Below are 24,916 nucleotides of genomic sequence, written 5' to 3'. Positions count from 1 at the left end.
ACCCTTCTAAATTTGCAAATAGGGTTCCTCGGCCGAAGTCATGTATTACACAGCAACAGCATCAGCTGTATAACGATCACGCAGGTCAGTCAAAAGGGAATTGAAACAAGACAATGTTTTGTGAGAGATTTAATACTAATCGTGATTGGGTCGCCTAACCGCAAGATGTGCCACATTGGTTGATCGCTCTACTAGCGTACTTATACATACAGCCTCTTACGTTATGTTCAATACATGGTCTCGAAAAAAAAAAGTCGAGGGTGCCAATCTCCCATTTATATAATGGTTAGCATTTCAGGGAATTGATGCTGTTCCATCGTTTATAGCAGGCATCTTGATCGGTCCTTAATCAGGTCTATCGTTCTACCCAAATCGCGCTTTAATTTCTGCTATCTAGGACGACCCCCGCAAAATGCACGCGCTACTCCTCGCTACCGTTATCTGTCTTGGTCTCGTCGCCGGGAAGCCTTATTCAGCAAGCAGGTAAGCAACCAAGTCAGCTAATCATGAAACGACGATTCCGCCGAGCTAATCGGGCTGTATCGATGTAGCGTTGCTGTTCCGCAATATACCAATAAAGTTCCCATATACTCAAACACTACCTACACGCTTTCGAGCTCTAGTAACGTACAGCCGACCAACGACAAGCCATCGACGACCACTTCATCGTATACTCGTCAACCCAACAACACCTCTTCTTACCCCATCGTTCCTACCTATACTTCTGCACCCACCCCAACCCCGCCCACAAAGTAAGTCAAGTCTCGGATGGCCTTATATCATGTTTCCACGCACTGAACCCGGGTTCTAGCGCTACACTCAGAAATCTTTTCTACAACCCTGGCTTCGAGGACAATGGGGGATCGCTGTCGCCCTGGAACGTGTCCACGGATGGTAACGCGACCGTCCGAATCACCCGGCCCGGTAGCAACTCTGCAAACGCTGCGGTCATCTCGGGGGATGATAACAACCAAACAACGTCGGATTTCTTTTTCACTATGGGCAAGATGTCGCAGACCTTCGATACACTCCCCCACGATCCTCTTAACCCCACAAGAAGTTATGACTTTTCGTACGAGTACAAGTACTTTGCGAAGGGAAATTGCCAACTTCAGAGCCATATAAGAACTGAAGCTAGTGGGATAGAGTTATATTACACAATTCAAGTGATAGAGCGATCATACGATTCTGGTCCCGGGTATGTTACATTCAGCGAAAGGTTTACGACCAGTTTTAACCTTCGCGGTTTTGAACTTTTCGTCGGGTGTATAGGCGGCTCCTTCAGATTAGAACTGGATAACTTTTCCGCCTTAGCACTTTAGTCATGAGTTCTTTCACGGTCCTACCCAGTTGGGTGAATCAACATTTAGGGTGGGACCGTCAGTAAAATAAATCAAGGATTTGAAAGACCAAGTTTTGAAGGCTGTGGGGTGTCTGTCCATCTAACGTGAAACCCCACTGCACTATCTTTAAGTCCTCAGAAATTACGTGGCTTTGGGTCTGTCTGTCCCTTGGTGTCTTGCAGCAACCTTTGGTTCTTATAATTGATTTATTCCCACCGGCCACTTTTATTATTAATAGAGTGGAAGTTTGTACCAAGTATAATCCTTGTAGTGTATAGCAAGAGATCAAAAGATACAGTCAACTCAGGATTGGGTGCTATCTTTGTGCTGAGTACTGAACTGGAGTAGTGCTCCAATTCTATACCACGTCTCACCAGCCCGAGCTCAGTACCTTGGTTTGTGAATAGTTCAATAACGTCGTGCTACCACGTTCATAGCATTGGACTACCTACTTAAAGATGAACAAAAACCATTTATCAGTATACTCAAGCCAGTGTTAACGATCGCTTTGTATTTTTATTTTTCAAATCTGTTTTGAATGGAACAATCCTCTAAATGACCGAAGATATTCTGCCATCTAGCCGTGCTGTTCTATATCGTATACCACGCAGCGTTATGGGTCCAAAGCCTGGACTAATGAAGGTTACGCGCTACGCACGTGACTAGATCTGTAGGGTCCCGGCGTGGCTTAAAATAGTGTTCTCGTAAAGGCCCTGCTATTGTAGAACTTCTTCTTTTCTATCTCGATAAATAATACTACTTGGCACCTACCTGGTCTCCCATCTTAGGTCGGACCATAATACGCAGTTCGCAAAAGGGATGGATGCCTTGGAGCCTTATATTTCTTGCTGTAGCCGACGGACCAAACGCACGTAGTTCCTCCTTTTCCGCGTCGACCGCTTTACTACCCTTGGTGGCAATACCCTCAACATCTTTTATGGCTTTGTCGAAACGTTGGATTGAACAGAATTGTATTAATTAAATTTTGAGTGTCCCCTTTTTCTGTAACAGAGGAGACGAAAATAAGGGGGCATTATATATTATAGTACCGTATAATGTGCAGTATCTGTCCAGAACACTGTATGGCTCCGCAAATGCGCATTGCTCCTGGGAAGCTTTGGAAATCACGTGCATTGCTGTACTGAGCTGCCGGACGGCCTAGTTGCCACATACTCAAAGTGTTTAGGAGAAAGAATACAACATAATAATTATAATACCTTAAATTTTATAAGCTAGAAAACATTTATATAAAGGTTGGCGAGTTCAGTAATGGAAAGTCATGTGGCTGCCTCCTATTTTTAGACCTGATCTTTGGCATACGTGCCTCCATTTTCGGCGCCCAAAACCTGACTTTCTGGACGACTCTATGCCTAGTAGACCACTTCTGTGTGCAAGATCTTGGAAGCGGGAAAGTTCCCTGGAGTACTCGCCCAACTTTCAAGCTGGTACCGGACAGACGAAATTGGGACAACAGTTGCGGTGTTCTTCGTCTTCAACTCATTGTCCCTAATCGTGAGGTCTTTACTGTGTTACGGCCGCAGCTATCCCAACAGCGCGGATAGCCTTAGCATCTGGAGATGGGTATATTCCCTCGAGGGAATCCTCACCATCATCTTCCCCAGATTCGTCTTCCGGTTCCTTCCCGACTGCCCCAAGCTATCCCATAGTAAACGTTGGCTGGCGGAGAGAGAACAAGAGTTTAATGAGGACCGTTTGACGGAGAATTATCCTTTGACTACTCATCCTGCTTTCTCGAAATGGAAATTATCGCCGCCCTTGAAAATGTGCTCGTTTGGTCAATATTGGTAGTCACGCGCTGACCTGGCATCTTCCCACCATTATCATGAACTTGGGATTTGTTGAGGCTATAAGAACCAACTACTGAATATTCCCCCGGCTGTGCCGTATTTTGCGGTCTGTTGGCCCCGGCTTGGTTCATGAACCAGGCAGTCATCGTAAGACCGGCGCTGATTATGTGAGCATCTTGATCGTTTCAGATGAATTGCTAGCTAATTTCATGATAGGATCGTGATGCTTGGCATGGTCACACGCTTCGTTCTTTCTTCACTATTACCAACCAAGTTGGTATCTATGTAAGCTGCATCCTTGGCAGGCTGTTCTATCAAATCTACTTTAGTCCGTTCTGGGCTTGGAGGTCGGCATCCATGAGAAGCTCCAGAGGGATGGTATTTGCCCTAGGATTACAATCGGGCCTCACAGAAATAGGAAGCGTCATAGGGCCGCAATTGCTTCAATTAAGATTGGCCGTTAATGGATACAAGAACAGCTTTGCCATTGCAGGCTCAACTATCATATCTGGCTTTGTCAGTAATCTCTGGACGTGGTGGTTCACTCGCAAACCCGATTATGACGCCATACGTGTGCGCCAAATTATGAATGAGACTCGAAAGCATGGGAAGACATATTATCAGGACAATATCAGAATCTTTGAGGAGAGACAGTTGTATCAAGGCCTTCACAGGCAAGAGGGGCAATCAAGCCAGTTGAGGTCGGATGTCTAAGTTCCATGAAATGTTCTCATGATTTCAACACTTGTATATGACTGCGGGGATACCAAGATAATACCAATGAAGATCGGCTGCTAATGCCGGTCCATTTGTCGCAGAAACGGAGACCGTTGCCGAGCTGCATTTGAACCTCGAAACAGTTGGAGCTGAAGAAGAGATATTTCGGCTTCCAGCCATCAGGTGCCAGAGGTGTCCAGGCTTACATTAGTGTCTCACCTAGCTTCGAACCAGTGAGCATTTCTTCTCGTAAGAAAACAAAAGAACTGTCTCAAAACAAAACTTTTTTGGAGCCTGCGGCTTGAATGCGGGGATGAAGGATCAGCGCAATGATTCGCGAAGCTCAATAAACATGTTCCTTGGCGAATGCAGGTACTACGAGTGGAAAGTCTCGCTTCGTTAGATCCAATAGGCCTGCGCGCTGCGACGATGAAAGGCGGTGGCTGGTGTCTTAGAGCCTGCAGTAGCTCAATGAGGTGGTCGCCACTGAGTACTTCAAAGCGTTCAGGCCAGATGAACCTTCATAGAACATAACCGTGCCTAAATTTTTAGCAGCAATCTTAACATTTGATGAGGTTTCTGGTTTGTCTTGGATGGGCTGGCGACAAATACGACTAATTGGCTGTTTATGCTGGCAAGAGCCTTCAGGATTAATGTGGTCCAAAATGAGCTCGTTCCTTACGATTGACGTCTCCTCTAGGCGCAAGTGTCTGGCGATATTCCATGATCATCTGGTGTTCAAGAGCAGCGATAATAATGTCAGACCATAGTATGTTGAGACGATCTGTATCTAGTCCCAATGTTCTAAGTCCCCAGACTGATCGAGTTTGGATGCAACGTTCTGGGTACACCGTTTGCCTAACATGACCAAAACATGAACGTAGGCTGCCGTTGAATTCAGCTGGCAAAGATACGACGATGCTTTTCGAGAACAAACAGAACTCACGGACGCCATTGTGGCCTGATGACAAGCCTATCATGATCTAGTGAGATCGCCTTGACTGCTTCATTTAGTTTCATAGATCGAAGCCTATACTGCGGAGACACTCGGCCCGTGCCCGACGTGGCTTGCTCTAGCGTAGCCGAAATTATTGTAAACTCAAACGGACAGACACACATTCAGCTTAAGCCATCGTGATCTCAGACACCCCATCTTGTCTGGTCCAGGCAAGGTGACTTGGTCATGGCCGGCCAGGACGAATCAGATTCGACGCGTCTGTTGACTTGACTAACTTTGGCCTACTTTAGCTGAGGAGCCTCGTTTTCTGCAAGCTCCATAGGAGGCAATAAACTAGTCTAGATATTGTCTTGACCTCTTAGGCCAGTCTCATGCAAGGGAAGTAGTTGGCGAAAACACATATAACATGGCGCTCCCTCCCCCATATCTGGAGTCTCAAGGTCATCTCGTCAGCATCCACACTCGTTCTCTACATTTACGTTCTTTTTCAGAATCTGCGACGTCTTGGCCACTCTCGAACAACACCCGCAGTACATTTTTATCTCTAATTATTGAACAAAATGAAGTCAGCTACGCCTATGTTCCTTCTTGCCACCGGGGCCCTGGCCGCCGTCCAAGGTAACCAGCCCCGTGACCTGGCTCAGCTCGAGGCTATTATGAACAAGGTCCTTCAGGGCCTGACCGAGGTTGATGGGGCAACCACTGCCTATACTGGAGGCGAGGCGTACGAGCTGGACTGCGCCCTTGAGAAGATGACCGACAAGGCCACGGAGGCCACGGATGCCGCCAGCAAGTTGGACAAACTTGCCCTCGAAGAGGCTATTGGCTTCCAACCCCTTTCCAACCAGCTCAACGCTGCCGGTGACAAGTTTGTTGCCGACCTCAAGAACAAGATCCCACTCCTGTCTGAAGCCTGTGCTTGCGAAATCATCGCCGAATCCTTCGGTGTTCTCAGTAAGTCAAACCTCTTCGTGACAACATCTCAGCACTAACAGACACTTCTAGCCAACACCGCCTCTGGTCTGATGAACACAGTTGCCTCCAAGTTCCCCACCCAAGGTGGCAATGGTGACATTGCCAAATTTACCGCATCCTTTGCAGACACCAACCAAGCCCTGAAGGACTGCGCTGCTAAGGAAGCAGAGGAAGGGGGTCACGAAGGTGGGCATGGAGGCTACGAGGGTGGTCACGGAAGCCCCAGCGGTGTACCAACTGGTGCGCCTACTGGCGGCCACGGTCCCTACCCGACTGGTGAGGCCGCACCGACTGGCCACCCTACCGCGGCTCCTGCTGAGCCAACCCACCCCACCTACGCCAATGGCTCATCGCCTGCTGGTGGCTCTGGTAGTTCCGGTGGCGCCAGCAGTGCTGATGCCGGTGGTGACAAGTCCACTCCTACCTATGCCTCCAAGCCCGTGGTCACTGCTGGTGCTTCTCTTATCGGGTTCTCAGGCGCCGCTTTGGTTGCTGCTGCCGTCGCATACTTCCTGTAGGTGGATGCATTCTGAGTGGGGAGCTCACCACTTGTGAGATAGCTGGTACAAAATGTCATTGAGGGGCGGCGCTTTGCTCGGGATTCAAATTGTTTATTACATAGTCGTCAAATGGTGCCACAGGCTTTAGTAGCATTAATGTAATACTGTATACTCGATGTTAGATTTTGTTTCATTCCCTGTCTGCACACTCTGCCGTGACCCCACTTTGTATTCGATTACAAGAACCTATGAGAGCAGCGGAGACCTCCTTGTGATCAAGCGCTATGTTAGAGAGCACGATTTGACCTGTCTGCTCAGTGCCGACAACATGGACCAGGTCCTGGACAAGTTTGGAGAATAGAGAACCGGGAACTTCGCAACCGACGATGTTGAATATGGGGCAGCTTAGCTATCGCATACCTAAGGAGCTGTAGAAAAGAATATGGATTTGGTACTCCATGATAGCATGTGGGGCACGTGGTGTACGGTGTCGCAGATATTTTCCTGTCAAGAGCTGGAGGAACCCAAGACTGGCCGTACGAACAGAATCAACCTAAATTCCTGACGATTATTCTCTAGCCGATCAGTATCCCTATCGCCCAAGAAGGTTCTCTTTGTGTGATTTCGCGTCACGCAGGGTCACTATATGTAAGGTGGGTCGTTCCGTCTCGTCTCGGGCCCGGGGGAACTACGCCAGCTCCGGATCGGCCCCACTGGCGATGTACTGCCTAGTGGTGAATTGAAGGGCACTAGCTTCATTTCACCGCCGGCAGAATCAGAAGTGATGTGTCCACACCGCCTTTGGATCACCATGAAGCTCCAGCCCTATGGGTAGCATCAGTACGCACCTCGTTTGGTCGCTGGATTATTTTCATCCAGTGGGATCGAACACTGATCGCTGCGCATCCCGCAATTTGCCACAAGCATCACCGCTCATCAGTGCATAATTCTTTCCACCCCCTTTGTCTTGAACCCCCTGGGAAATTCATCACCTGTCATCATTATCATCATCATCATCGTCATCACCATCATGCGATCTCTCGCGCTCCCGAAGTTCCTGTCGTCAGACGGTTTTGTCTTCCCAGAGGGTTCCATGGCCCACCGTCTCGTGCTCAAACACGTGAACGTGTCGTGGGCAAAGTACCTTGAGACCCACGCCAACGCTGATGCGAAGATGGCCGAGCTGTTCGAGGCGATGCACAACGCACGTGACGAATATGCAAGCAACCCAGAGAGATTCTGGCAGACAGTCAAGTCGAATGTCTCTTGGGCCCTGTTCCTAAACATCAGCGAGATCTATGATTTAGCTGAGAGTATGGTCATTGCGGCGCGCAACTTCCTGGACATGCTGGAGGATGAAGGTCGGCCGCGCGCCATTCCAAGAAAGAAGCTTCCTCAGCTCGTACACGAGTGGGTCGAATGGCACGACGCGGTCAGTCGAACCGATCTGTTCGTTTCATCCTAAATACTCACTAGGAATTTTGCAGCTTCGTCGTCAGTCGCGAAGTGTCTCCGTGGCGCTGTCGTTTGTACCAGATCGGTTTCCCCCTGCCGGTCGTAGAAGGCTATCCATCTCAACCCTATACGAGGATGCAGACGAAGAGTCAGTCGAAGACTCGGACGAATATTGTGCCCATAACAATGGGAAATCCCTCTCTCCGGACTCGCCCCAACCAATTCAAGAGGAAGCAAGTGACACTCTGTGCAACACGGCTAGCCATACTGATAAGAGACCAAACGAAGCACAGGTGCCCATCTCGACGGGTGCTTCTCAGCCCTTCACCAAGGGATCTGAGACAAATCCTGTCATCTCAACAGCTAGAGAATCTAACGTCCCTGACTATCGACCACGTGCTTATTCGAACAGCCACACATCCGTTACTGCGCCTGGTTCTCCATTGCCCTCCAGCGTTCGTCTTGCAAGGATACTCACGGAAGATCATCAACAGATCATACAGTCCGTAGAAACAGGCTCCCCCACCAATCCATTGACGTATGCCTACCGGGGTAGGGCCGATTCACTGACGTAGGTTTTTCTTTGCCGTGCACAATTTTTCTACTAAACAATGTCACAGAGGTCCTGGCTATCCTGTAGTGTTGAGAAGACGTCGACTCCCGAGCAGCTATCCCACTCAGCCTAACTACAACTTGAGAGCTAGAAGATCGCTTGGTGCTACTACCGGTGGGAATCGAATTCAGAAATCGACTGCCGTATCCACAGCGGTGCCAAAGAGTGTCGCTCAAATTGTCTCATGTGTCGGTGCAGCTGCAAGCGCAGGAGGGCAGACAGAGAGTGCTGCTGACAATCAAGGGGACAAGCCTTCAGAATCCCTTGATGGTGACATTCCCAGGGCGGTTTTACGCGGTGGTTGGACCACAAGTCTAACACTCAGACCTCGACGACAGATTACGAGGCCACGCTCTCCGACACGTCGTCAAAAGTGACACGGCCCTGATTGCGCTGTTTTTGAAGGTACTGTTGAACGAAATTCGACAAACATACGGCAACGGTCTCACAATCACGTACCGGGGCAGTGCATGTCCGAAGTGCATCATTGAGGACAATCCTTGTGTCTAGCGATCACTGGTATGGCAGGTGGTATGATTGTAGGACTTGTTTACGCCCGAGGTCTGTTTTTGTTAGGTCTTGATCGGCTTATCAATGTAGGTATCGCGTCATAAAAGCATCTCAACTGGTCTCATATTGCTTGTAGAATGGTCAAGCAGCTGTCAAAACATTTCAAGGGGCTTCTAGGGAATGCACCTGAAAATGTAGCGAGTCAAGAGGTCAGCCCTACCGGCAGGCGGGCTCCGGATCAAAGTTCGGAGATAGGGCCATAACTTTGTATGTAGGATTAAAAGCAGAACACGGTAGGAGTGTCAATCATACAGAGCGAACAAGTCATATTCCAGGCTTCATTCAATTCTTGCAATACCACAAATTATCTCTCCACCGCGTGAACGCACGGAAGAAGAAACTCGGGGGCCAAAGGGTGAGTGCAAAAAGTAGAATAGCACCTGCTGGTTTTAATCCAGCGACCTCCAGGTTTCATTTATTGGAAATATGAGCCTGGCGGACTTCCACTGTGCTAAGATGCTTTGATTGTTTGATGGAGAGATATGTGAGCATCCGAGTTCATATATGGGAGTCCCCGCGAAGATGTGACTCATTGCGTCTGCTGCGTCCTCGGTTGTTCTATCAAAGGTAGCGTGCCCTGCCTCAGGAAACCTAGGCAGACGACCAATCTTCTTTTCGGTGCCGAATTCAATGGTCTTTGGGCTTCTTGGCTTCATGGCATTTGTTATGTCCAATTGAGTCAGAATGAGGATGCTCTCAAGAGGTTCTATTGGGTCTCCCCGTCTCCCCGTCTGCACTCCCAGACGACCTCAGGGGGAATCTTGAAGCCTGCGGTACATTAGGACCAGTGTTCCCGTTTAGTAACTTACACCATCTCGGCAGGAACTTCATCACTGCAACAGTGTGTCGATATGGATTGTTGAAAATTCTTCTGCGAAATACGAGAATACCAGCGCTGACCTAAGGGATTGATCTATTGAGTAGACTAAACACCAACCCCAGTTAACTGCGACCTCCGGCGCCGTCAAAATTGTCGTGGTTTCTCCATTGAATTATTACAATGCAGTATGTGCGTAGACAAGACCACCGAATAGAAGAGTATTAAATAAAACATTAAGTGCTAAATACATACAACCAATTCGATGAGACTACTTGTTAGATAACCGCCTCCCGTCCTACAGCCCCACCATGTGATAGCTTTCCAGCAAGCTTTGTATCAAAAATGGTCAGCTCATACTTGGCCGTGATCAGTTCCTGATACTCTGCCACGCTGTTGACAACCTTTTGCGTGAATTGTAGCAACTTGCCCCGCTCGTTGAGGATTGAGGTCACGACGCAGGATCTGATGGTCACATTTCCACAAACAGTCAAGCACTAGGGACGTTCGGCTGCGGGAGCAAGACCCAGATATCCTTACGTCAAAACTGTAGCGGTTGCCTGAATCAATCCGTTATGCGAAATGTGCTGTTCTGACCTCCCTCGAATTCCTAATGAGTAATCCTATGGAGTCCTTCGTGCATCGACTACGAGCTCTAATCAATAGTAACCAGGGGTTATCATTGCTGAGACGAAACAATTTTTCTCGTTTAATGAATCTTCAATTTTGGTTCTCATATCATGCATGCAGTGTAGTATGCCTATGACCCAATCCGAACGCCTGCTATGATGATTGGATATATACAAATTGTCATGGCGGATGCCTTTTATCGCTCCTCTTACTCTTCGTCAGACTCTTCCTCAGCCACCTGTGATCATGTTAGTCGCTGATGTCATAAATTCTTGTCGTAGTGGCTTGGCAAACTCACATTGTTGTGGAAGTCCTGACCTCCCTTAGTCTCGGCGATGACGCCAACGCGGATGCAGAAGTCGCCGAAACGCTCTCCCTCCTCACGCTCAGTGGCGTAGCGCTTGAGAAGCGGTTTCATGATCTCGAGAATTTCGTCCTCCTTAATGCTGGATCGGAAAAGCTTGTTCAGTCGCTGTCCGTGGTAGCCACCGCCGAGGTACATGTTGTAAGCTCCGTAGGCCTTGCCGACGAAAGCAACCTCGGCCAACCAGGGGCGAGCACATCCGTTGGGACATCCAGTCATACGCATGACGATCGAGTCCTGGCGCAGGCCGTTCTCCTCCAGGCAGTCTTCCAGCTTGGAGATGAGCACCGGCAGGTATCGCTCACTCTCTGCCATGGCGAGGCCACAAGTGGGGAAGGCAACACAAGCAGATGAGCTGAGACGAAGTCCGGAGAACTGTACGTTGTCCAGCTTGTACTTCTTCATGAGTTCCTTCATCTGGGGCAGGTCCTCATCCGCTACGTTCGAGAGGATTAGGTGCTGGTTACCGGTCAGGCGGAACTCGCCCTTGTGCACCTTGGCAATCTCACGCAGGCCGGTCTTCATCTGGAACTCCGGAGTGTCCTCGATACGACCGTTCTCAATGAAGAATGTGAAGTGGCTGAGACCGTTCTCGTCCTTCTGCCAGCCAAAGGTGTCAATGTTGCTTTGGAAGTGGAAGGGTCGCTCCGGCTCGAAAGCCTTGCCCCACATTGCCTCGACCTTGCCACGGAAGACATCAACACCGAGGTCGTCAATGGTGTACTTGAGACGGGCGTGCTTGCGGTTCTTTCGGTCACCGTGGTCGCGCTGCACGAGCATGATCTTCTCGCAAGCAATGTGAACCTCTTCCGCCTTGACATAGCCCATCATACGACCGGTTTGGGGGTAGGTCTTCTTGTTATTGTGCGTGGCACCCATGCCACCACCAGCAAGAACGTTGAATCCAACCAGGTTGCCATCATCTCCCTTAATGGCGATCAGACCGATATCATGAGCGTAGACATCAGTGTCGTTGTGAGGAGGAATGGCGATGGTGATCTTGAACTTTCTGGGAAGGTATGTAGGTCCATACAGAGGCTCGAAGTCCTGGACGGCGTCGCTGGCAATCAGCTTCTTCTCGTTGTCATCAGTCAGCCAGATTTCGTGGTATGCTGATGTGGCGGGCAGAAGATGATCGCTGATTTTCTGAGAGCAAGCAAAGACTTGTCTGTGGTATTTGGACTGCGTGGGCAAGGAGCTGCACATGACGTTTCTGTTGACATCACCACAGGCAGCAATGGTGGTCATCAAAGCACGGTTGATGGCCTGCATTGCCGGCTTAAGCTTGCCCTTGACGACACCGTGGAACTGGAATGTCTGTCTGGTGGTAAGCTTCATGGTTTCGTTGCCAAGAGAGTTGCTGATGTCGTCCATTTGGATCCACTGCTTCGGCGTAGAAACACCACCGGGAAGTCGACAACGGATCATGAAGGAGTAAGCCGGCTCTAGGCCTTGGGCCTTGCGCTCGTCTCGCACGTCACGGTCATCCTGCATGTATGTGCCATGGAATTTGGTCAACTGCTGGTCAGACGCTGAGATTGCACCGGTGGAAGGGTCATTAAGGCCTTCCACGATCGTACCACGCAAGTAGTTGGAGGCCAGCTTGATGTCCTCGTTGGTAATTGGCGGCGGCTCCTCCGGCAAACCCTCCACGTTGGCAACTCCAAGAGCTTGCCAAAGTCTGGGCTCCCACTCCGAATATCCGGTCTGGAAACCGTCGGGGTCCTGATCATCACCAAGGCCGATGTCCGCCAATCGCTTTCCGCCAAAGTTTGTCAGCACTCGGTCCAAATCCTTGGCCGGCTTGTTGTAGTACACTCGGTCTTGCTTGCGAGGCCAGTAGTGCTTGTCACCAAGACCAAACACTGAGTAGTTGACGGAAGCAAGATCAAGATCAGTGCTATCCTTGACAGCATGCCAGAAAGACAAGCCATTCTGGGGGAATTCTCCCTGGCCGGCTGTGGAAGTGATGAAGACGATGTTCTCCTCCGAAGGAAGATCCTCCACCGGGTAGTCCTCCATGGCCATGACAGACGTCTTTAGCCCCCTGGCTCTACCACGCGTGCCCAAGCGCTTGGCAAGAGATTGGGCATTGCCGTTGTCGGAAGCGAACAGGATGGTGAGAGGGGCTCCAAACAGTCCTTCCAAAAGCTCGTTGTAAGCATCCCTAGCCTTTCGCTTCTGCTGAGCGCGCACCTCTGTGCCAAAGTCTTGAGCAAGGTTGGCGGCGAATGTGGGCTCCTTTTGCATCAATTGAGTCAGGTGGTTGTCCCTGGCTAGGAACTCCTTCAGCTCCTTCTTTACCAACTCGGAATCCAAGGCAAAGTTAGGCTCGCCCTTCGTCTCGTTGGCGGGGTTCCATCGGTAAAGTGGCCAGTAGCCAGCATCGACTGCCTTCTTGGTCTCTTGCAGAACAGTGAGGGGAGAATCATGCTCGCCGAAGTATGGCAAGTAAGCAAGCACAATGGACGGGCCATTGAATTTGTCGGCCTCAAGCATGGCCTGCAGAACTTGGGTGTAGGAGCTGTAGACAGCAGTCGAAGCAACATATGCATTGCCGTAGTTCATCGCGTACAAACCGATGTCCTTCTTACGTCTGGCAGCGTCGGCTGCTGACTTCTGAGAGAATGGGGTCGAATCGATGATCAACATGTTGACGTTTTCGCCCGAGGCCAGAACGTGGTGGACGCCTGAGTTTCCAAGATCGTAGGACCAGGCATCCGAGCCCACCAACCAGAGGGATTCCTTTCGGAAGAGGCCCTTGCTGGAAAGCAGCTGACGAGCGATCGATGATCCATCGGTTTCCAGGCGTGAGACTACGTCGTCGGCAATCTCACCTGCCTTCTGGGCGTCCTCCGCGCCTGCAGACCACTTTGCGAGCCATTGCTTGGGCGCTTCGGTTGTGAAAGCGTTGGAGGTGGCTGCCTGCTTGACCTCCTTGACAAATCGCTGACGGTGCTCCTTGCGGGCAAGGAGTGAGCCAAAACCGAACTCGGGGCTTGCGGCAACTGTTGATGAAACACCAGCATTTTGAGAGTTGAGAGCATTGGCAACATAGGCCCGGTTGCCAAACAGCTGGTCCAGGATCTTGGTGTATGCAGTTTCGAGCTTCGGTTGCTCGAGGCCGTAGCCAGTGGGAGTCTCAGGCGCTTCACGCTTGCCAACCTCGAGGTTCTGGAGCGGCTTCGGGGAGGTAAGGTTCTGGAAAACGCCCTTGAGCGCCTGAGAGACGGTATCTGGTGCGATGTACCCGATTTGGTAGCCAACGATGTGCTCGACGCCTCCCGGGCCACTCTTGATCGAGGTCAGGACGTCAATCAAAAGGGGGCCCCACTTCGTAGTCTTTCTCGAAACCTGCTCGAGCACAGCAATGCGCTTAACAGACTTCGGGATAGCCTCGATCAACTTGGCGCCCAGCCACGGTCTGTATAACCTGGCTGTGATCATGCCCGACTTGGCATAGACATCCGTAGGTTGGGCGGCATCCAGAGCCTCGGCAAAGAGCCCGGCATCTGATCCAAAGACGAAAATGGCGTTCTCGGCGGTTGCGGGTCCAGACCACTCGAAAGCGTTGTATTCACGACCCGTCAAGTTCCTCAGCTGGGTCCAGATAGCAGTAACATATTTGTAAATGTCTTCGGATGTCACGACTGGGGCGTTTGCGTCGATGGTGGTTGCTGTCGACACGCTTGGCGTAGCGCTCGAGTCACTCGGAGAGCCGGACTTCACCGATGCCTCAGTAGAAGTTGCCTTGGAGGTAGCGTCCAGGAGAGTAGAGTCGGTCAAGGTGGAAGCGCCGTTAGCTACGGTATCAGGCTGCTCGCTGGCCACAGCTACCCTGCCGTCGTCGGCATAGATGCTAGAGCCCTGGATCGAGGAGGCCTGGAATCGGCGCACATCACCAAGGTTAAGCAGATCTCGCACCAGGGATGCGTCCTCGGGGCCAATTGGCTTGTCCCGCGAGCTGGAACCGGCATCGAAAAAGTGAATGACACCCTTTCCCGATCGGACAGCCAGTGCATGTGCAGTCACTGCGATATCCTGGGCTTCCTGCAACGACTCGGACTGGAGGAAAGTCCATCCCGAGTTTCTGATGGCTGTGATGGCCGAGTAGTCTGGGGACTGGCCGGATTGCAGGGAGACGTGGAGCACCACGGGGTAGTTGGCGAGCTTGTAGAGGTGGGCGATCGAGGGAAGTAGGACAGTCGAGCTCGTCGTGACTGAAACTAGCTGGCCGGATCGGATGGGCGCGAAGACGGACAGCAGAGGGTCTGTGTTGTGCCTGACGGATTGAATCTGCAGCGGAGAAGGTCAATTGGCGTTCCCAGGCGTGTAAGTCCAATGATATGCAGGTATGCGTACCTCTGGGACGGCGCCGCTGCTCTTTGCGACCAGACTCTGGTCCTTCCGGGCGGCATATCGCTTCAGGTGCGATGAGAAGGCCGAGTCTTGTGCTTGCGACGGCTGGACCGAGACGACGACGTCGCTGGCCAGGTAGGCAATTCTCGCAACTAGAGACAGAGGCCATTGTTAGCGAGCCGGCGGTACACACTCGATCTCAAATCAGAAGCGCGGCGTCTCGTTGCAGGATGTGATTGGCGTTGCGGGCTGCAGCAGCGCCCGAAGCAGCAAGCTGCCCGCTGCCCCGCCAAAGCTGAGGGCCCGGACGGGCACAGGAATCACAGCAATGTAACATGTCGCATCAGCAGTGTGGGTGACGTACCGGCCTCTTGGGGCGTGCGAATCTCGATGTTCTGCGAATCCATGTCTGCTCCGAGGTGAGAGGCAGGACCAGACGACGGGTCTGCTTTGCGGAAGAGAAAGGACATCTTCACGGGCGGCGACGATGTCGGCAGAGAGTCAGTTCTAGTAAGAACAAATTTTCCGCTCGACTGCGCTCCTCAGATCCCGAGTCGTGGGGAATGACGAACTAACTACAGGCCTAGAAGCAGGCATAGCGAGCTTTTCGCCCCGCAACCGCATTTTATTGCTATGAATCCCAGATGTCGCCATTGTCATGTCCTGCGATTGCGCGATGGCGTGATCGTTTAGTTTGCTGGGCCCAGCCAATCCCGTCGGTCACTTTGTCAGATGAGGACCCTGAGATGGGCGACGGAGCGGTGGGCGCCCCCTGGGGTAGCGGCTGCCGGTCCTCGGGGCCCACTGCTGCGAGCCTCAGCGTGCGGCTGAACGGGCGTCGGTCCACTGCCGTAAGCCTCAAGATCTGCTGGGGGCCACCGCATGCGCGCCACCGAGAGCCGTGCATGGGGGGGCCTCTGCGAGACTGTCTGATGAATACCATCTATCAATGAACTATTCCATCAAAGATTTCGACACCAGGGCCAGCGAATTCACTGCTCAACGAGTTCCGTGCTTCTGTGCTGGCCCAAACTCAGGCATGCCACCACTACTTCCCTGGGGCTGAAACCATGAGTCAGGACTCCTCACCGGACACCAGACACCTCCAACAACGACTTAGAAGTTAGCACACATACAGCCCGACAGCCGGCCTGACGCGAACTGGGGAAACAATTCTAGAGATAGCACCTAGTTTCTGCAAATTACCGAAATGCCATGTGTATACTATGTATATTACAACACGCTTTACGTGCGTACAAGGACGGATCGCTGCCCGCCTGTCGCTTCGACGGCTAGTGCACTCATGCCGCAGACGCCTTCCCGCGAAATCTCGAGTTCATACTCCTGGCCCACTCGTCTTTCTCGGCCAGGCTGGGCAGCCAGTAGCCTCTACCCACAGAGACCATAGTCCTTCCGACCTTGCCCTTCCAGCCCGCCCCCTCCGGCGAACCCACCGCAAACGGGTTCTCGGTAGACTGTGACTCGTCGTCCCACTCGCGCTGGCCGCCCTCACGGTACTGCAGCAGCGCCGAGCGTGTGTGCGCCATCACCACAAACATGAAGTAAACCCGGATGAGGGTGAACATCACAATCAGCGTCATGCTCGTCGTGGTGTCGACCGCACCCAAGACTCCGCCCATCGCTGGCTCGTCCGTCTCGGTCGGCTCCGCCTGCTTCGGTCCAACATCTTCCAGAGCCAGGAACCAGCTCACCGCGAACAGTGTAGTGTAGGCCGTGTTGACAACCGTGTCGATGATGTAAAGCCATGCGAAGGCGAGGTTCTGGAAGGGCGTCTGCTTGCGAATGTGGGGCAGGCAGAATGCGAGAATGCCCAGCGCGAGGACCGAGTAGACGTAGAGCGAAAACTGCACGACCGAGAGGCTGTAGCCGGTGAGAATGGCGAGCAGCCCGTAAAGGCCGGTGATTTTGTTGAACAACAGAGCCAGCGCGATCATCTCCGTGCCCGTCTGGAGGCTCATCAGCCCGCAAAACGTCTGCTTCTGTCAGCCTGAAAACCCTGCACGGATGTGTCGCGTGGTCGCTTACCTTGGGCCGCGGCAGCCGCAGTGCCTTAAGGGATGCCATGATGCAGTTCAAAACGTGTTACTGGCACAGTAACTCCAGGTCTGTCGTGTTGTTTTCGTGGAGTTCGCGGACCAGCGTTCGCTCAGGAGATTTCTTGGAGTTTCGGGTTCCAACCAAATGACGACGCCGGCCAGCTCGGCTCGCCCGGCATGTTGGGCCCCACCCCTCCACTACGTCAGTCAAACTGAAACTGCAAGGTGCACATGGTTTGAATCCAAGTATAACTACCTACCTAGGCAACTAGTCTTTGCCTTCTAATTGACTTATACTTGACATCTCGAGTACGTTGATTTTCAAGTTCTCGTTTCTGTGGGTTCAACCCCAATATTTTCTAAAGATCAGTTTGCCACAGAATGTCCTGAGCTGAAATCTCAATAGCAAGCATTGCGCTGTGGCAAGCGACAAGGTCTGCAGACAAAGGGCCGGACATGAAAGCTCTGAATGTCGCTCTCATTGCATTCGATCGGGCCATTGGTAGCCCGTGAGGCGACTGTTACGTTCAGCTATATCGTGGAAAGCCAGATTTCCTAGTTCGTGGGAGCCCATTAGCCGTTTCTTTTGTGTACTGTCAAACCCAGGTCAACCCATGCTCGGCACCTTGAATTAAAGGCTAGATCGATCTGACTGCAAAAAATAGACAACGCCAATCATCTGGGCTGTTTACAGGTCAGGCCGGCTGATGCAGCAGCTATTGCCTTAGGGGTCGTTGCATTTCTGTCAGCAACAGTGGGGCAAGGTTTTGGGGGCTGTTAGTCCAAACCAATCAGCAACATAGACGGGGGGCAAAGACCATCTCCACGCTGCTCAGATCGCATAGCCACCGCTTTCGAGGCAACCAACGAACTGCCGCGATGCAGACTGATTGGACTGCGCTCGAGAAGCTATGTAAAACATAGTGAGATACCATACAGTCTTAAAGCAATGTTACTGGCTCTTCGACTTCGAAAACATACCCTCAAAACGTGTCATGCACCATGTAAGGGGCAGAACGCCCGCCATGTGCTCTTTACCAGGCCAGGCTTTGGTCAGCACTAGAAAAGGATAATAGATCTGATATTAATACCGAAACCCAATCTAACTTCAGTATTCTCAAGCATGGCTCCGGCATTCATTGTACTATTTGGAACGTAGGCGTCGTAATCTCGATTACTGGCACCCTCGTGCAGTATCTTACCGTCGCGTGTATTTTGGAAATTTCTCTTATCAATCAGCTCCTCACGCACTACATCAACAATCGACAAAACCCAAGAATTGGAAGACACAGTTGCCACATCTCTTCTGATGAACTCTCTGCTACTGCCCAACACCTCGGAATGTTTTATGTCGCCCCTCTTCAGATCCAAAGCCAGAGCCTCTCGTTCGCTGAATGGGTTGCCTTACTCACACTCTGTCTCGCACCATTGATAGCTCACATCCTCGCCGGAGCACCTCAGCCCTCTCTTCTAGCATCGTCAAAGCCGAAGTGGCATGACAGGGTGTGCATTCTGAACCCTACGTCGATATTATGCCGATACGCCGCTATTGTGGACAGGCGCATACGAGCTCGCCAGTGGGGGCCTGTTGATGCAGCGGCTGCCAACGCTGTCTTCTGGAACCAGCACGGATGGGACGGGTCCGAGGAAATGGTTATGAGGGCACTCCCTTATTGCACTCTGCTACCTGACCACGGCACGGTGGAGCTGCTATCGACCGAGATGCTCAAGACTGCCATCGTAACTATGCAGGGTCTTCAGGCACTAGTGTCTCTTGTTGGAGGCATCACGGGTACAGTGCTGTTCAATCAGTACTTTGGACTCGACGGACTCTTCGGTCCTCTATCCGTCATGGGACTTCTCCGCTTATATGCGGCACCATGGCTCACAGATGACTACATGTACTCAGGGCGAGCGCTCGCCGGGACACATGCGGTTGCTTGTGGGCCGGTTGCAAATAACAACTCGGCCACGGATGTTCCACGTCATTCTATCGACAGCCTCAATCAACCACCAGATATCAAGGAGTCGGTGGACTCAAGATACCGCCCAGTTTCATTCTGGCCGAGTCAGTGTTTCCGAGCCCTGTATTTCAGCTCCTTAATTGGGTGTTGGTTTCTGGCCATGTGGTGGACTTTCATCCGCCCCTTTCTAAGGCCTCGTGGCACGCCATTGACTTCATCGTCCTTCCTCGCCGGCGTATTTTATGTCTTTGGCCTTGGTAGCACTGCGATTATCTACTTCTGTTATTACATTTGGGGCAACGCCAGATCCACCATCTTGCCCTGCGCCTCTGATATTTGGTATAAAGCGTATACCATTGTGTTAACGACATTCATGGGAGTCGTGCTTTTGCTATCAGCTTTGGAGACTTACAAAGCTGCATGCGGATCATACACAAGTCTGCCAGCCAGATGCTCCGACCTCGTCTGTGTGGCGACGGGGGGCGAGGTTCCAGCTACGGTTGCAAGATGCTACTAAGGTAGCTCTCTTGTGGTCCGTGACTTCGAAAATAGATAAGTCAATGATAAATAATAAAAGGCAAACAAGCAGTACTTTGGCTACAAATAATTAAGGAGGGATCAGACTCCGGCATCTTCAATGGTCTTGAGCAAATTGTGGAACTATCAAGCTCACCGTAATTGCCCAACGCTTGGCTGGCCCATAGATTCAGGATACCGCAGACTCGATGGCACGGTGATATTGTTTAGTCCGTAGCTATAGTCAATTCAACCTTCAGAGTAGATCTCTTGTTGTAAATTGATGCGCAACTCATGCCATAACTAAGTACTGAATAGTTAGCCTGGAGTAGGTATTCACCAGAACTATTAACCAGAAACTATTAACCAGAAACTATTAACCAGAAACTATTAACCAGAAACTATTAACCAGAAACTATTAACCAGAAACTATTAACCAGAAACTATTAACCAGAAACTATTGAACAGGACTATCTCGAGCAAAATCAATCAGTATTTAAGCAGTCATAATTATTACAGCTGCGTATAGCCTGCACTATCCCTCTCTCAGCATCAGTCGTTGTCTAACACAATTCTGTCGACTTGGCCGGCAACGAGAGCTTGCTTGTATTTAAGAGCACTGCCATCATTGATTTGTCAACATGAAGTACTATTCTTTCGTCAGCTCTATCGCTGCCGCTATCTTCGTGGCTACGTGCGCTGCCTCAATGCTGACATCCACGACTGCTACAGCGACAACCGTTCCTGATAAGGCTACCCAAGCACCAGTATCGATCGGTAGCATTCACACTTTCAGCAGCCGCTGTAACCGACCGCGGGTCAATGAGGGTCAGCACGAGCAACACGGCAATATTTGGTTTGATGCGTTCTGTCACGGCGATGATGGTCGACTCTGGCACGCTGTGATTAATCTGAATCAGTAAACATCCTTCTTGGCTCCATGTTAATTAAATCGAAAAACCTGGCTCACAAATATGACGCAGCTGCTTGGCCAACAGAGACGCCGTCCTCAAGGCCGAACCGGGTGGTGACTTCGCTCAGTCTTGCTGGGACGCCAAACTATCCTCAAGCACGTTCATGGATGTGTTGTGCTCGACCACTGGGGATGGACACCCTCCCAAAGCTGCGAGCATCAACTTGGGTAAGTCCGCGGTTCCGAACATTCACGCGTCGGAAAGGTAGCGTTGTGTCCTCAAGTTTACATCTCGAACATGTTGCTAACCGACTATCACTGCAGATGACATCACCGAGGTCACCTCAGATGGCTTGCTCAAATGCAACAATCACCAAGGCTGTGCATGGAACCAGTTGGGATGTATCGACAAACCGAACGGGGTTCCAGGTTAAGCTAAGCCACTGCGACAACTAAGGCACATAGGTCCCGCCCATAGAGCAGATAAATGTCAAATAATGCCACATCAATGACTCTGGCAGTAGATAATCTCAAAACAAATCGTTATTATCTCTCCAATTGTTTCTCTGTGACGATGTGTGGCTGAGACGGCCTGATGTCGAGTTTGGTAGAGCATTTGTATCCTGCGTACTTACATACCGCATTGGCCAGAGTAAGGTCCTTGTCCGCTCATCTCAAAATGGAACCATTGGGAGCTGAGGTGTCCCTCATTGAAATCATATGAGAGACGATGGTTGACATCGTAGAGCTCGATCATATACTGAAGTATTGCAACTGATTCCCACAGCGCCACTCCAGTATTAGGATCCCAAATGGCCGGTACGCGGCCCTTCGGGGTCACGTCAATAAATGGCCGCTTTTTACGTTCGCAAAACTGAATGACTTGATCTCATAGTTGAGCCCAAGTTCTTGCAGTACGAAAATAACCTGCCAAGGGCAATGCCAGTTATATGGGATCTTTAATAAATGTTCATGGCATTGGAGCCTCAAATGGGGTTTACTTTCCACGGGTTAGGGCCCGGCGCTGCCAAATCTTTGGTCAAGAGCTCGCCAACAACAATGTGATGAGAGTCTACTTGCGAGTAAGCCAGACATGGATGGGCTTTGGCGGATTGGTTGCCATGTCCAAATGATTTGCGACGAGATTGTATGACACTGACTCCGTCTGCGCTGACTCGTTTTGATTGACTATTACTCCAAAGCCAATTGAATTTAAGGCTCTGTTCTTAAGAACACCTCTGGAGCAGTGCTGTTCTTGCACATGGGCGTGGCCATTCATAATCAGGCAATCTGAGTCAACACTTACCATGAGTGCTCGTTTGCCAACCCTCCATTGGGATGGTGCTGTCCTAGAACCAACTGCATGGCCAAAACCTGCACAAGTGCGGCAGATAAGGGCACTTGTAAGGGGTTCCATCCGGATGTGTCCCCGCTGCAGGGAGCAGCCTTGGCACGTAGATATGCAACAGGGGTATCAAGACCACTGTGTGCATGTGTTATTATCATCACATACTGTGTGCAATTGACCGTAGAAGTACATCAACTCCTGTTGAGATCCCGCCAGCCTGCGAGGATTGATGAGAGAGGGTTGTGGTGCATTGGCAGATTTTCGTTGGACTGCTTGAAAGGCTACTGTCTGGAGGCGTTTCCTTGGGCCACTCGGGACCAAGGCCTGGGCTGTAAGGATGTTATGCGAATGTATCTTCCCATGTAAATCGGTAAGGGAGCTCATGCCCAGCTGCAAGGAGGCCTCCCTTTTTCTACCTAGGTGATTGCTATCCGGCTGAATTGTGGAAAACGCGGATCTTAAGATGTGCTAGCCAGTCTGCAGGCCTCGACACGTTGCAGTGCCATAACTCCTGGCCGATAGTTGTTGATCGGTAGATTCGAATTTTACACACCTCAACCCATATATCCTACAAACAAGGTGGTTATCTAGTCTCTGTTTGTCGGTCGAACTGCAAACTGGAGAGCCTACTCTTTCGAGCGTATCCTTCTTTCGCTACGCACTCCTATTGAACTAAATTTGACCAGATCTTCAATAATGGATTTCATCGACGTTGCTATTGTTGGTGGAGGACCTGCAGGCCTTACTGCGGCCAATACTCTGGCGCGCCAGGTCCACACAGCCGTCGTCTACGACAGCAAGTCGTATCGCAACGCTGGCGCTGATCACATGCATATGATCCTGACTTGGGATCATAAACGCCCAGGAGACTATCGCGACGCCGCCAGAAAGAACATTCTGGAGAATTATTCGACTATTCAGTTCGCTGATATTGCTGTTGCCAAGATCGACAAAAAGGCGGACTCCCACTTCGAAGTCCAGGATAGCAACGGTGATGTTAGAAAGTTCCGCAAGGTCATCCTCGCTGTTGGTTCATCCAATATTTTCCCCCACGTTGAGGGATACGATCTTCTTTGGAAGAAGCGCATGTATGCAGCTCCTCCTTCTAACAATTAAGTGCTCTTCCTTTTTGAGGATTGCGATAGCTAATGCTGCTCCTAAAGATTTCATTGCTTGTTCTGCCACGGCTACGAAGCCAAAGGTTCTGCATCTTCTGGTGTCCTCGTTATTCCACCAGTCAGCGGCGCTCTCGCTGCCCATATGGCTCAGAATGCTGCGCAACTTACTGATCAAGTCACCCTATACACCAACGGCGATGACGACGTGACGGTGGAGCTTCAGCCCATTGTCAGTGGCCTTGTGCAATCAAAATTCATTATCGAGGAACGTCAAATCAAGCGCCTCGTCGAGAACAACGACGGCGATTGCGTTACAGTCGAGTTCGTCGACGGTAGTAGCAAATTGGAGAAATTCTTAGTTCACAACCCACAGACGACTACGCAAGGCCCCTTCGTGACACAGCTTGGACTGGCCACTACGCCAAATGGCGACATTCAGGCTGATGGTCCCTTCTACCAAACCAGTGTACCTGGCGTCTACGCAGTTGGTGATTGCAGCACTCCGTATAAAGTGACTCCCAGCTCCATCACAAGCGGCTGCAATGCGGCTGTCGCTGCTAGTGCTGAGATACAGGCTGCCAAATACAGAAACCTGCTAGACGCTTGATAAAAAGAGTTAGAGTTTCGACAAATACTGTACGCAAGCTATCCCATGCTCGTTGCGTGGATATATGAGAGGTCTTATGTAGCCTCATTAAACTGACATGGTTGGAATGTGTCTTAGGTATCTTTCATGATCAACACACATTTCTAATTGCATTTATTTGCCATAGTCATATTGAGAAGTGACTACGTAGGACATCGTAGTAATTGGAAGGGAACTTCCGAATGAAGCATTTCGAATTGACTTAACCTTTATTATGAGTGTACACCGAAGGCCCCAGCATTCTATGCATAGGAAAGTCTAGGAGGTATCCATTAGGAGCTGCCCAGCATCGGCGTGCTGCACACCCTCTTGAGTCTCATACCATTTCGTCGATCGTCTCCGCTCGCTGCATACATGAAACGTGTACACTGATTCAAATCAGCTACGACTCGCGGGGAAAATCCTGATGAGGGCCTAGATCAACTCCCGCGAGTCATTTCGTGCTCATAAAGGTTACGACTGACCACCCGCATTGCATTACATCAATATTGTGCCTTGATGGTAGCATTAAGTGTCGATACTGGCTGTATTGTGCCATCGTACCATTTGTGATTTCTTGTTTTCAACGAAGTTGCAGTGAATTGATGCAGCATCCCTGCCATTCACACAAGGTGGTTAGCCTATGATATACAGTATTGTGCCAATCTTCACTCAACGTTCAGCGTTGGTGGATAGCCGCATTTGTCGCCAGTGCACGAATACGCCGGCCATATTTCGAGTGGGTCTAGTATGCCAAGATTAGCCGACACACGATGTTATGGGCAGAGTCAAGTAATATGCGATTGGGCTGGCCGCTATACAGTTGACCAATTACAGAGCCTTACGGACGTGGGACTAGTTGAGCCACGATACTCGGTGTTTAACAATTCACCCTGCGTAACAGTGCAGCTGTGCATGTGAGGTTGGTGATGGCTTGGTGATTGGCATATAAAAGTGATGTTATCCCCATCAATCTGCCATCAACCGTTGCCTATTCTTGTCCAGTACAACTGCTTCAGCATATAAAGACATCAAAAATTAAAGGAACGCTCCTATCTTGATCTGAACATCTCAGCAAAGGTAGGTTTTCTAATTTCTTACTGACGTGTCAAACAAGACTGAGAATTCTTCTTAGTCACCATGCGCTTCACATCGGTCTTCGTTATCTTGGTCACAGCCGTCATGGCTGTCCCAGCACCGGCCCCTGAGCCCAACCCCGAAGCTCTCCAAGAGAGCATTATCGAGCCCATGGCCTGCTGTCTCTAG

General features: G+C 50.7%; 8 protein-coding genes across 8 annotated transcripts; 6 read left to right on the top strand and 2 right to left on the bottom strand.

Moving 5' to 3' along the window:
* Positions 1–412: 412 nt before the first annotated feature.
* On the top strand, positions 413–1,322 carry JN550_002084 (uncharacterized protein; the record flags this gene model as incomplete). Its single annotated transcript, XM_049313340.1, has 3 exons — positions 413–483; positions 552–752; positions 812–1,322. 3 exons carry the CDS (start codon positions 413–415, stop codon positions 1,320–1,322), a joined length of 783 nt encoding a protein of 260 aa, XP_049176145.1.
* Positions 1,323–5,386: 4,064 nt separating this feature from the next.
* JN550_002083 (uncharacterized protein) lies at positions 5,387–6,662 on the top strand (the record flags this gene model as incomplete). The annotated part of the gene is made up of 3 exons (XM_049313339.1): positions 5,387–5,780; positions 5,832–6,315; positions 6,545–6,662. The coding sequence occupies 3 exons, from the start codon at positions 5,387–5,389 to the stop codon at positions 6,660–6,662; spliced, it is 996 nt and encodes a 331-aa protein (XP_049176144.1).
* A 732-nt stretch (positions 6,663–7,394) lies between these two features.
* On the top strand, positions 7,395–8,746 carry JN550_002082 (uncharacterized protein; the record flags this gene model as incomplete). Its single annotated transcript, XM_049313338.1, has 3 exons — positions 7,395–7,733; positions 7,789–8,327; positions 8,377–8,746. 3 exons carry the CDS (start codon positions 7,395–7,397, stop codon positions 8,744–8,746), a joined length of 1,248 nt encoding a protein of 415 aa, XP_049176143.1.
* A 1,288-nt stretch (positions 8,747–10,034) lies between these two features.
* JN550_002081 (uncharacterized protein) lies at positions 10,035–15,579 on the bottom strand (the record flags this gene model as incomplete). Its single annotated transcript, XM_049313337.1, has 5 exons — positions 10,035–10,221; positions 10,599–10,624; positions 10,685–15,046; positions 15,113–15,261; positions 15,474–15,579. The coding sequence occupies 5 exons, from the start codon at positions 15,577–15,579 to the stop codon at positions 10,035–10,037; spliced, it is 4,830 nt and encodes a 1,609-aa protein (XP_049176142.1).
* Positions 15,580–16,410: 831 nt separating this feature from the next.
* Positions 16,411–17,194, bottom strand: JN550_002080 (uncharacterized protein; the record flags this gene model as incomplete). Its single annotated transcript, XM_049313335.1, has 2 exons — positions 16,411–17,103; positions 17,156–17,194. The coding sequence occupies 2 exons, from the start codon at positions 17,192–17,194 to the stop codon at positions 16,411–16,413; spliced, it is 732 nt and encodes a 243-aa protein (XP_049176141.1).
* A 1,313-nt stretch (positions 17,195–18,507) lies between these two features.
* JN550_002079 (uncharacterized protein) lies at positions 18,508–19,647 on the top strand (the record flags this gene model as incomplete). The annotated part of the gene is made up of 1 exon (XM_049313334.1): positions 18,508–19,647. The coding sequence occupies one exon, from the start codon at positions 18,508–18,510 to the stop codon at positions 19,645–19,647; it is 1,140 nt and encodes a 379-aa protein (XP_049176140.1).
* Positions 19,648–20,287: 640 nt separating this feature from the next.
* JN550_002078 (uncharacterized protein) lies at positions 20,288–20,993 on the top strand (the record flags this gene model as incomplete). Its single annotated transcript, XM_049313333.1, has 3 exons — positions 20,288–20,565; positions 20,630–20,787; positions 20,884–20,993. 3 exons carry the CDS (start codon positions 20,288–20,290, stop codon positions 20,991–20,993), a joined length of 546 nt encoding a protein of 181 aa, XP_049176139.1.
* Positions 20,994–22,603: 1,610 nt separating this feature from the next.
* JN550_002077 (uncharacterized protein) lies at positions 22,604–23,632 on the top strand (the record flags this gene model as incomplete). Its single annotated transcript, XM_049313332.1, has 2 exons — positions 22,604–22,995; positions 23,071–23,632. The coding sequence occupies 2 exons, from the start codon at positions 22,604–22,606 to the stop codon at positions 23,630–23,632; spliced, it is 954 nt and encodes a 317-aa protein (XP_049176138.1).
* Between the last annotated feature and the right edge of the window lie 1,284 nt (positions 23,633–24,916).

This window comes from Neoarthrinium moseri (assembly GCF_022829205.1).
Source record: "Neoarthrinium moseri strain CBS 164.80 chromosome Unknown scaffold4_Wmoseri_CBS_16480, whole genome shotgun sequence".
Taxonomy (NCBI): domain Eukaryota; kingdom Fungi; phylum Ascomycota; class Sordariomycetes; order Amphisphaeriales; family Apiosporaceae; genus Neoarthrinium; species Neoarthrinium moseri.
This window is presented reverse-complemented; position numbering and strand designations above follow the sequence as displayed.